The 13036-nt window shown below is 39.6% G+C and overlaps 1 protein-coding gene across 1 annotated transcript in view; it reads left to right on the forward strand.

Moving 5' to 3' along the window:
• The window catches only part of LOC115472725 (collagen alpha-1(XI) chain-like), a 381963-nt gene that overhangs the window by 194572 nt on the left and 174355 nt on the right, over positions 1 to 13036 (forward strand). Inside the window, exons 2-3 of the mRNA XM_030207103.1 lie at positions 609 to 756; positions 9826 to 9984. Of these exons, the coding sequence (XP_030062963.1) occupies positions 609 to 756; positions 9826 to 9984 (307 nt within the window). The remainder of the gene's footprint in view (positions 1 to 608; positions 757 to 9825; positions 9985 to 13036) is intronic.

Here is a 13036-nt window from a genome sequence, read left to right on the forward strand (position 1 = left end):
TCTCTGTACCGCCCCGCCGTCATCGCTTACCGAGGGGGGCTCGGGGATCTCCGTCCAAGTTGTGTTTGTGCGACGCTGTTTATACTGCCCCGCCGTCGACGTAATCGCGTGTTGACATGCGGGTGTAGCTACACGTCCCGGCCCGCAAACAAAAAAAACTCGGCTCCGCCTCCCTCAAGCTGAGTGAAGTTCCTCTTTTTTTTTGTTTGTTTGTTTACCCGACGGACTGATGCGAGGGCGGGGCGGGTGAGCGATGCGATTGGGTGAGTGCCATTGCCCCGCCCTCGACGTCATCACGTGGTGATGCGAGGGCGGGGCAGACACTTATGTGATCTACACAACTTCAATTTAGAATGTTGAAAATTTAGAATGTTGGAAATTTCTGAGGCTTCATTAGAACGTTGGAGGTGCGTTTTATATAGAGAGATAATGGATTCTAGGTGCCCAGATACCATTATAGAATAGTCTTTTTATGGCCTCGGGTGCGCCTAAATAGAGGTACCTACATATAGAATCATCTCCTTATAGACTACCTATCAATAACAGTCCTAGTTGGCTTATAATAAAACATTTTAAAAAGTAAGCAAATTATTATTTCCTCATTGCAGATGAAGTGAACTTGCTGGACAAGCTTACAGTGCACTCTCCAGACCTTGTGAACGTGTCTCTGACCTACGATGAAGCTAACTGCAGTTCCCTTGAGATTGGCCAGTATTCCACCCTCAGCCTCCCAACCAAGACAGTGTTTGGAAACAGGCAAGTCCTCTCTTTCCTGTTGGCATATGCAGCTCAAATGTAGAGGTGGTTCTAGAACAAGAGGTCATAATATGAGAGGAATACAAAGATCAACTGAGGCCTAATGTAACCAGAGGTTAAAAATAATTTGTTTTTAAAAATACCTGGGACCTGGGAGTTGGTGTTGGCTCTGGAGAGACCCAGAGAGCAGGTAATTCAGGTGCAGGAATTCCACACCTGGCATGACCTGCAGTGTTCTGGACCACCTGGCAGTAAGAAAGGCCAGCAATAGGTTCCAGGAGAGGCCCAGGCTGTGCTCAGGCCTAGGTTTAGACCAGGAAATGTTGCCATGCACATGCATAGTTAACACACATGCTCGGTGACTACATGCACACATGCATGATAGAGGGAAGGCAGCTGATGGCTCCAGGAAGGTCCTGGGAGCTTAGGGGATGCCCTGAACCACCAATTAAATGAAAAAAAAAAAAAAGTACAAGTGATGGGGGGGGGGGGGGGGGGGGGGGGGCAAGGCTTGGAGAGGATCTTTGTTAATTGAGTCACAATTGGTGATGTAATTCTTAAGAACATAAGTATTGCCATACTGGGACAGACCGAAGGTCCTTCAAGCCCAGCATCCTGTTTCCAACTGTGACCAATCCAGGTTACAAGTACCTGGCAAGATCCTCAAAAGTACAATATATTTTATGCTGCTTATCCTAGAAACAAACAGTGGATTTTCCCCAAGTCCACTTTTATATTGGCTTATGAACTTTTCTTGTAGGAAGCCATCCAAACCCGTTTTAAACCCTGCTAAGCTAACTGCTTTTACTACATTCTCTGCCAACGAATTCCAGAGTTTAATTACACATTGAGTGAAGAAATATTTTCTCTGATTCATTTTAATTTACCACTTTGTAGTTTCATTGTGTGCCTCCTGGTAGAGGCTATTATTAAAAACAAAATTACAGAGCACATCCAAGGACATGGATTACTGAGGCCAAGCCAGCACGGCTTTTGTGTGGGGAAATCTTGCCTGACCAATTTACTTCAGTTCTTTGAAGGAGTAAACAAACATGTGGACAAAGGGAAGCCAGTTGATATTGTGTATCTGGATTTTCAAAAGGCGTTTGACAAGGTACCTCATGAAAGGCTGCAGAGGAAATTGGAGGGTCATGGGATAGGAGGAAATGTCGTATTGTGGATTAAAAACTGGTTGAAGGATAGGAAACAGAGAGTGGGGTTAAATGGGCAGTATTCACAATGGAGAAGGGTAGTTAGTGGGGTTCCTCAGGGGTCTGTGCTAGGACCGCTGCTTTTTAAATATATTTATAAATTATTTAGAGATGGGAGTAACTAGCGAGGTAATTAAATTTCCTGATGACACAAAGTTATTCAAAGTCGTTAACTCGCGACAGGATTGTGAAAAATTACAAGAGGACCTTACGAGACTGGGAGACTGGGCGGCTAAATGGCAGATGACGTTTAATGTTTGCAAGTGCAAGGTGATGCATGTGGGGAAAAAAGAACCCGAATTATAGCTACGTCATGCAAGGTTCCACATTAGGAGTTACGGACCAAGAAAGGGATCTGGGTGTTGTCGTCGATAATACACTGAAACCTTCTGCTCAGTGTGCTGCTGCGGCTAGGAAAGCGAATAGAATGTAGGGTATTATTAGGAAAGGTATGGAAAACAGGTGTGAGGATGTTATAATGCCGTTGTATCGCTCCATGGTGCGACTTCACCTTGAGTATTGTGTTCAGTTCTGGTCGCCGCATCTCAAGAAAAATATAGTAGAACTGGAAAAGGTGCAGCAAAGGGCGACTAAAATGATAGCGGGGATGGGACGACTTCCCTATGAAGAAAGACTAAGGAGGCTAGGACTTTTCAGTTTGGAGAAGAGACGACTGAGGGGAGACATGATAGAGGTATATAAAATAATGAGTGGAATGGAACAGGTGGGTGTGAAGCGTCTGTTCACACTTTCCAAAAATACTAGGACTAGGGGGCATGCGATGAAACTACAGGGTAGTAAATTTAAAACAAATCAGAGAAAATATTTCTTCACCCAATGCATAATTAAACTCTGGAATTCGTTGCCGAAGAACGTGGTGAAGGCGGTTAGCTTAGCAGAGTTTAAAAAGGGGTTAGACGGTTTCCTCAAGGACAAGTCCATAAACCACTACTAAATGGACTTGGGAAAAATCCACAATTCCAGGAATAACATGTATAGAATGTTTGTACGTTTGGGAAGCTTGCCAGGTGCCCTTGGCCTGGATTGGCCGCTGTTGTGGACAGGATGCTGGGCTCGATGGACCCTTGGTTTTCTCCTAGTGTGGCATTACTTATGTACTTATGTACTTAGTGGTGCTGGCAGTTACTGAATGTGTGAGATGTGGTTACAGCATCTTAATTAGGCTGCGGGATCTTGAAATTAAAAGAAATTCCTTAAGAGTACAATATAAAATTTAAACATGTTTGGAAAGCTAAAATGTTTGGGAAAAAGTTACGTTGAGAGTCTGCAAACATGAATTCTGTTAATCCTATTCAAAAAGAAGGTATGAAAATATTTATTTCAACTTAATTTAGTGATATAGAATGTGAGTGAGTTTTAATGTAGATGTAAGCTGAATGCTGATTGCCTGTACTGCTCAAGAAAGAATCTGACAAAAACAGTAGTTGGGGGGAATCAATGTTAGGAGCAGAAGAGGAAGGAGGTGTTGCAGAGGGTGTCTGTGTGAGAGAGGTTTGAGGAGATAAATGACTGGATTGAAAGTTAAATTTTGAGAGGAAAAAAATGTAATGAATGTAAACTGAGTGAAACTAGGTTTTTTTTTTTTTGTTTTTACAGTTCACAGTTCATCTATATTTAATGTACCACAAATAATAATAATATCTAAGTGGCTTACAGATCAAAATTTATTATGGTTAGAGCAATGGGTAGAAACAAAAGGTGAGATTAGGTTACATGGGGTATTTAATAAAGTGCCATATATACAGCTTGTTTGGGGGCAAATATGGCAGGCCAATAATGAAAAAAAGGTGGAGAAAAAAAGACTTCAGAAAATTCGGATACTCCTCGTTCTTAAAGGACACGCCTTTGGTATAATGAGGGAACCATAGCAATCATATGTCTTCACAAAAAAAACTCCACTCTATAAACCCTTCATAAAAGCACTGTTATAGGCCACCACAAACACTTGTACTGGAGACACATTTATCACAACTTGGAAAGAGTACTTAGCTTCAATGTTGATGTCTTCAATATCATAGTCCGGTCCAGTCTCATATATCATACTCTTACAGTTCATCAAAGATGAACTTTGGGATTTGATGAACTGTAAGAGTACGATATATGAGGCTGGACCGGACTATGATATTGAAGACATCAACATTGGAGCTAAGTACTCTTTCCAAGTTGTGATAAATGGGTCTCCAGTACAAGTGTTTGTGGTGGCATATGACAGTGCTTTTATGAAGGGTTTATAGAGTGGAGTTTTTTTTTGTGAAGACATATGATTGCTACAGTTCCCTCATTATACCAAAGGCATTTCCTCTAAGAACGAGGAGTATCCGAATTTTCTGAAGTCTTTTTTTTCTCCACCTTTTTTTCATTATTGGCCTGCCATATTTGCCCCCAAACAAGTTGTATATATGGTAGAATTTTGGGAGTTTGTTAATTTGGTTCTACCTATTCTAGAATTATACAGTATTTAATAAAGTCCAAGAGAGGAGTAGAATTTAATTAAAATTAAAACTGAAATTAAGGGCCCTGTTTACTAAGGCATGTTAGCGTTTTTAACGTGCCTACAATTAGTGCATATGCTAAATATGTGGGTGCCTATAAGGATATTGTAGTCACGTACACTGTTAACGTACATACTAACGATCCTATAATGGCTTGGCAAACAGGGCCCTAAATTAGGGAAGGACATGAGGTGGGGAAAGGAACATGAAAAGAAGAGACAATGGACATAGGTGTGCAGAGGTTAAACTTGCTGTGAGGAGTGGGAAAGAAAAATAGTTGCAATCATCATGGAGTAGAGTTAAATGAGTTAGTGAAAAGATGAGTTTTAAGAATAGCTTTAAATCTTAGAAGCAAGAATTCGGTTTGTAGGTGCAAAGGGATATCATTCCATAGGGTAGGTGAAATGACTGAGAATGTGGTAGTTCTTGCAAGATGTGAGCGCACCTGAAGAAACAATGGTACTATTAAAAGTTGCTGTTGGGAGGAATGTAAAGTACATATTGGAGAATAAGGTATGAGCTGTTTGAATAGGAAGAGTGGGAGACCATAATGAAGAATTTATAATCTTAAAGAGAATTTCGTATTGGATGGGTAGCCAGTGTTCTGCTTGAAGAAGAGGGGAGACAGTGTACCGTGTATCAGTTTAACCATTGTGTTTTGAACCAGTCTATTGGTATAATGATAGACCATGAAGGAGGTAATTGCAATAATCAAGGCATGAAATTACCATGGATTTAATGAGATGGTGGAAAAAGGATTTATCAGAGAAAGATCTTGCAAGGCGTATTTGGAGAATACAAAAAATTTCTTGACAATTAAAGAAATGTGGGATTTGAAGATAAGATAATTGTCAATAAGAACTTCAAGGATTTTAATCTCTTCTTTAATAGGTGTAGATACCCCAGAAATAGAGGGGATTGAAGTAAGATAGGAAAAGCTCAATAACGGAAAGAAGAGAGCTGTGGTTTTGGAAAGATTCAATTTTAGTTGATGCAAAGAGAACCAATCAGCAATCATGATCAATTTATTTGAGATATCCAAGATTAGAGATGAACCAGTATTATCAAAGGGGAACAGAAGTTGGATATCATCAACATAAATAAAGAAGGTGATTTTCATAGTCTGAAGAAAAACGGCTAGTGGTGATAGAAAAATATTGAAAAGAATAGGCCCTAAAATGGAACCTTGTGGGACTCCGCATGAAAGGTTCTACATTGAAGAGTAGATATCAGACCACAGTATTTTAAATGCTCCGCCTTGGAGATATGATTGAAACCAGAGAAAGGGAACACCGGTTACTCTTCTCTTTGAGTTGGGAAAGAAAGATGTCATAATCTACTAAATCAAACGCTGAAATAAGATTAAGTGAGATGAGAAGGACTTCTCTACCACTGTCAAGAGAACGATGAACAAAATCTGTGAGAGCCATCATTGTGTGTTCAGTGGAAAAGTGGTCGCAAAAGCCAGTTTGACAGGGAAGGAGATAGTTTTGTTTTGTCTATGAAAAAGACAAGTTGTGTGGCCACAATTTTTTCAGTAAATTTTGAAATAAATGTAACTGTTTAACAGGATAATAATTATTGGTATCTGAGGTGTTAGTGGCAGCCCCTTTGGGTAGGGGGTAAATAACAGCAAGTTTCCAGGCTGATGAAAATACACTTGTAGAGAGACTTGTAATGAGCATAGAATGCAGATAGGTGATGAAATATTTGGAGATTTACTACTACTAATCATTTCTATAGTGCTACTAGACATACACAGTGCTGTACATATTATATGCAGGTACTTTTTCTGTCCCTAAAGGACTCACAATTACAAATTTTTGTGCCTGGGGCAATGGAGGGTGAAGTGACTTGCTCAAAGTCACAAGGAGCTACAGTGGGAATTGAACCCCAGTTGCCAGGGTCAAAGACCACTACACTAACCATTAGGCTATTCCTCCACTCCTTTGAAAAGCAAGGGATCAGTGGGAACAGACGAGGGGTTCATAGTAGAGTTTACTTTAAGAACCTCAGATTGTGATGGAGTTTGAAAGACTGCAAAAGCATTATGTGAGTGTATAGGATTGTTTAGATCAGGCAGTGGTAAAGCAAATGAATCAATGGAACTCTGAAGGAGAGTAATATTGTTGGTAAATGCAACTGCAAAATCTTCCACAGTAAGGGATGATGTAGGGGCAAGATTTTGAGATGAATTCATATCTTGATGAGCTAAGTCCCTACAGAGGAGTTTAGGCAAGAGACCTAAGAGAAACCAGTTTTACAAATTTACTGAAGAGATAGTAAACCAGTAATGGAAGATAGTGATTAGAACATACTTTTATGCAATATTTTAAAATTTAAATAGTAATTTTCTGTATGTTTTGGTAACTAATTGTAACAGAGTTCAGTAAACCTGACAGAATCTGAGGAGTTATATTTATCCTCATTTGATGACTATGAGAAAAGTTATCTGAAATCGTTAGGTATATTTAAAAAAAAAACAGAAGTTGGTAAATATATTTTTTAAAGAAAAGAAAAAACAGAACTCACTTCAAAAGAAAAAATAACCCAAGGCCAATTAAAAATTAGCCTAATTTCAAACCACCTGCTTGAGAAGCAGTGTAATAATAACAGTATATGTAGCTCAACTCCAATCACTCAAGACCCGAGTCATAGGGAAAACCTTCTTTTTCTTCTTTCTCTATTCTTTACACCACACTCCTCGCACTTCACATACTCCACACTGCACAATCCGTTCAGTTTGACATTGGCAGTGGGTCAAGGTCCGGAATAGAGATCCGAAGATTGGGAAATTAAGTGAAGGCTTATCAGTGTCTCTTTACCAGTCCAGGGAGCAAGCATCCCCTCCCATTTTTGAGACAAACCACACTGTACTCCAGATGTTTCCTTAAATGCAAGTCGGCTTTAGACATAAATCTGACACAAATGATAGAGGATGATACGGCAGGCCTTACAGCAGCAACACTCAAAGTTACATTTATTCTGCAGCCCGACAGAGATTGGATACTAAAGCAATATTTCCTACATAGAGAACAGGATTTCCTAGGTTATAAAATAAGAATGTACCCAGATGTCTCGAAGGCAACGCAGAAAAAAAGACAAGAATTTCTTAAACTTCGCCCCAAAGCATTGCAACTGGGCGCGTTGTTTTGGCTAAACTTTCCATGCAAATGTGTTATAAAATTAAATTCTGTTAAATATATATTTTTTGATTCTAAACAACTGACCTCTTTTTTGGAATCTAAGCTAGCTGGCTCATCCGTTTTGCTACCAAGACCTGTGATAACTTCTACGCCGTAAAAGTTTAACACTTGGCTTGTCTGCTATGCCACCTTTTTCCTTAGCAAATATTAAGATAATTTCCTGTGGTATAGTTTTGTATTGCCTCCATATTGTGGACTAAAGATGATGTGATTGAATTTAGATTGTTTTTTGTATTTCCTGTATATTGCTATGACTAATAGTCATCTTTATTGAACACAAGATTGTACTTGATTTAAACTATAAAAGTGATAAATAAAATAAAATAAAAAGAAACCTAAAGTGCAGAACAGTAGGGCAAAAAGTCAGTGAGTCTTCATAATAAAAACGAACAGTAAGTGAACTTAAAATGCAATAGGAAATAGTGCATTCAGTCAGCCTTAAAAGTATCTTGAAAATAGCTTCAAAAACAGTCTTCCATATTTAAAAGCCCAGAGTAAGAGATAAATATCAATATACAGCATAGTGCAAAGTACTTATAGAAAGCATATAGAAATGTGCTGCAATCAAAGTACTCACGGATGTGATCAATTCATATCTCAAAACCAAAAGTAATCATAATATCAAAATGCAGTCAAAGTGGCCTAAATAATGCATGTGAACATAAAAATGCAAAGCGATTGTGGGAACAAACTACATAAAATTACCCCCCAATTCTAATTTACAAAACTGCGCTACTGATTCCCGGTGCAGCAAATGAGAGGAAGTCCATTCAATTCCTATGGGCTTCCTCTCATTTGCCACGCGGAAATCACTAGCATGGCTTTCTAAAATAATCCCTTAATTATTTATATTTATGTATGTTAAGTACAATTATTATCTTAATTATGTTTTAAGATGTTTTGAGTCCAGTTTTAAGCTATCATTATTAAGGGCCTTGTTTACTAAGCCGCGATGTAGGCACACTAACATTTTTAGCATATGCTAAACTTAGCACGTGCTAATATATGGGTGTCTCTTTCACTTAGCACACGCTAATTTTAGTGCACGCTAAAAACGCCAGCGCACCTTAGAAAATAGGGCCCTTAGTGTTTTATTGCAATATGATTTCTGTACTGCTTTTGTTTCTATAGTTGATAGTTTTATTTATTTTGGTTTTAACAAACATGGAATGTTATTCAGTATATATGTTTATACACTCGATTTTATAATTATGATATGATTTTTGTTTTTATGATTGTTTTAATTGACCCCTGATGTAGGTGGAGTACCGCCAAAACACGGCCCATGTCGGGTCCTTTAAGAATAAAGTGCTTGTCCCAGTCTTGAAGGCCCTTGTGTGCTTTTTTTTATTTTTATTTTTTGCTTAAATAAAATTATCACCCTTACATGTGACTGGTCTTTTAAAGAAAAATCCTGAAATTTAGTTTAATTTCCTCCATTTAATTCAGGATTCTGTGGATGGGGTGGTTTGCTCAGGGTCAGAGTTGGGCTCCTGAGATGACCACGACTACAAAAACTTTCTCACAGGATCTAACTTCACCTGAAACAAAGCAGGTTACAATACAAACTGTTAAAAAAATAAATAAGTTTAAAAAAAAAAAAAAAAAAAAAAATATATATATATATATATATATATATATATATATATATAAATGGAGGATATGCATGTATGTAAGCAGAGTGCTATATGTTAGAAATAATACAGTAAGATGATATCCCTTCCACAAACAGTAACACATAGCAGATTTTGAAATGTACTTTATTGAATACTTTGATTTACCACAGGCCTTACTGTACACACTTTGCAGTGTTAACTACACTTCAGATAGTCTGGGCATTATCGAATGTGTTAATGTTCTTGTCATATACTGAATGATACAGACATTAAACATTCCTGGCTGCAGGGGCGGACTGACAGTGATCCTGGCATTAAGGGTCATGACCCCTAACCACCTATCAGAAATTATTAAACAAGATGGAAGCTAGGAGAAAGTGGGCCCCCTACTGCTGTGGGCCCTCAGGTGCTGCCCTGTTGTCCCAGTGGTCAGTTCACCCCTGCCTGGCTGTAACTGTACAGTTGAGTCCCACATGATTCAGGAGCTGTGCTTTCTCTTTTTCTTTTCCTACTGTCCTCACAGTTTTGTGGATGAGCTGAGTGTGCTGATAAAGTTCAGGTACTCACTTAAGGAAGACACCAGCCTCCTGTCCATTCTCAACATTCATGGCCAGGTGCTGTTCCAGATCAGAATTAATCCTCACGCCTTCATTTTCGTCTCTGTCAGGAGAGGTGACTATGAGTAAGTTTCATTGTTTATGTGCTTTTCTTTCTAGTGGTTGTACTGGGTGACATGCAAAAACATTGAAGTGAGAAGTTGCCTGACCAAGAGGACTAAAAGGATACTGGGGGTGATAGTGTTATAAGGATCCACTTAATTTATCTGCTAAGAACATGAGTAAATGGTGATATTTTAAACATTTGCGTATGTAAGTGGCCACTTAACGCACATATATGACCTCATAAAAAACAATCAGCTTAAATGTATGCACGTTGTTTGCATGGCCCATATTTTCATTGTGGACATGCACATGGGCGGTGTTTGGATGGAGTACAGGCGGTGCATGGATGGAGTACGGGCGGTGCAAACAATATGTGCATTATTTGTGAAATACAATAATTTGTGCACATGCAAAATGTCAACAGTCACATTTAAATCACCTCTAGAGCTGGTGTAAGCATCAACATCAGCAATATATGCACATGTTAGGTGACTTACACTAGTATTTTTTTTTAATAGATATATGCTTTTCTTTATAGAATAGTCTTAAAATAGGCACCTTAAATAGCATTTTTAGTAGGCACCCTGTTATTAAATTACGCTTTTTCTGCTGGCCACCTGAAATACTGTACAAAAATTGGGGCTATAACAAGCCTCTAAAATGCATGTACCAGCGAAAAAGGTTCTGCTAGAATAGTACCAAGTGTACATTTTCAACCATAGCACCATGATATTGCTCTCATAACTATTTCTTGGTCTGGAAGTTGATGGATAAGTCCTTTGGTGTGCTGTCACATGTTAAAATAGGAATGAGTTAGTGAGCGATTCTTAGTTTTTTCAGATTGGCTTTTTTTTTTTTTTAATCATCTCAACTGTTGACAGCTCATGTCGACATCATTAGTGTTTTGAGCCTTAATCCTCAAACAGATGGGCTTATGTTTGCTCATCTGTAAAACTTCTTAAAGCAAATGGTTTTCCCAAGCTCATTTTGTGGTGTCCAGCGGTCACGTTCTACAGAGTTTCTTGGGACTTGATAGGAGCCCTTCTTACTCGTATTGTTTTTCTTTCAATCTTGCTTCTACCTCCTTGCTCTCTTCATTTTTTATCCATTTCCAGTGAGGTTACATTGGCTCAACACTGCTGCAGGGTTATCCTGTAAAGAATTAGGGGACAATTTTCAAAATCCACAGGTATTTTTTTTACACAAGGGCTTTGTGCCAATTCTGAACACAACATACACATATTTTTCATTTGAAACTTGTACAGGTACTAAGTACCTGGAGAGACATACATGCATTTTCTATGTGTACAGTTCAACATGTTATTAGCACACATATGTTACTTTCCCTACCCTAAACATGCCCCTGGGAACATGCAGACGATATTCAGATTTTTTGCAAAGTTTCTGATGCATCCTCTATCTCGTGCATAAATGACTGTTTGTCTCATGTATCTTCTTCAGTCAGAAGTTAATCTCCTCTATCGCAATATCTTCAAATGTGAGTACATCTTCTTCCCTTCCTTCCGTAATATTTCATCTCCTTCTCCTTCACTTGATGGTATTCTGCTTCCTTTCAAAGACTCTGTTAAGATTCTGAGGCCTGGATGCGCACCTAGAGGATGGTTGCAACCCCAGGGAGCTCTCGAACCGCTGACCACAATCTGCTAAAATCAAATGGAGCAGAGCAACAAGAAGCTGATCCAAAATAAAAAAAAAAAAAAAATTCTCACAAATGAAAGCAGGCGATAAGAAACTGACCAGAACAACTCCTCTACCAGTGAAAAATGGAAAGCTGACATGACAGCAAACCATGACAGAGTGCATGAGAGCACAAGATGGCAACGAGGCCTCGGCACCATCCTCACCGGAGATATTGGGCGGGAGCTCACCTCAAATAGAGAACATAACTTCACCAATTTACCAAGGAGATCCCACAATAGATCCTTGCCTCTATAAAAGAGAGCACAGTATCACTACAATGTACCCTGGCACAAATCCGAACTGACTTAAACAGAGTGCAGGCAAACATCAGGTCTGCAACAGAGAGAGTTGAACATGTGGAGCAGAGAATCACAGATGCAGAGGAGGATCTAATAGCAGACTGGAGGAAAGAAACCAAAAAGTGCAGCAACCGGCGGAAATGCGCCCCCCCAAACCAAGCAATTATCCCACCTGACAGACTCCTTGACATCCAGTTGTTGGGGAAGCAGAATCATTGACTCCAGAATCATGGCTCCAGTACACTTTTTCTTCTTGGTACTGTCCCTTCCTAATCTGTTTCTCCATCTGAAACCACTGTACACTGCATTGTCCACCCTCTGTATTCATCAGCTCACCATCTCTTTTTTCCTCTTCCTTTTTCTCAGCTCTCAACCTTCAACATTTCCTTCCTTCCATTCTCCATCTCCTTTCTATCTGAGTACATCTCGCCTTCGTCGCTGTCATCATACCTCTCCTACTCTTCTCCATACTCTCTTGCTCCTTCTCCTGCGCTCTGCTGGGGACATTAATCCCAATCCTGGTCCTCCACATCAGCTCTCATCCTATTTGTGCAGGTCACACCGTGATATCTACAATCTAATTTGTGTTCCTCTCCTCCCCACTTCTTCCCTGCCTTTCTCTTGCGCTCTGTGGAATGCCTGCTCTGTCTGTAACAAACTTTCCTACATCCATGACCTCTTTATCTCTCGTACTCTCCATCTGCTTGCCCTAACTGAAACTTGGCTTTACCCTGAAGACTCTGCTTCAGTCGCGGCCCTATGCCATGGAGGTTATCTTTTCTCCCATACTCCTTGCCCGCGGAGGTGGTGTTGGGCTACTACTTTCACCCTCTTATAGATTTCAACCTCCTCTTCCACCTCAGTCTCACTGTTTTTCTTCCATCGAAGTCCGCTCCATCCGTCTATTTGCTCCTCTGCCTCTCTGAGTAGTAGTCATTTATCGACCCCCTGATAAGTCCCTTTTTTCCTTTCTCACTGACTTTGATGCCTGGCTTTCCTTCTTTCTTGAACCTTCATCTCCTTCCCTCATTCTTGGGGATTTTAACATTCATGCTAATGATCCCTCTGACTC

This window comes from Microcaecilia unicolor, chromosome 6 (genome assembly GCF_901765095.1).
Source record: "Microcaecilia unicolor chromosome 6, aMicUni1.1, whole genome shotgun sequence".
Taxonomy (NCBI): Eukaryota; Metazoa; Chordata; class Amphibia; order Gymnophiona; family Siphonopidae; genus Microcaecilia; species Microcaecilia unicolor.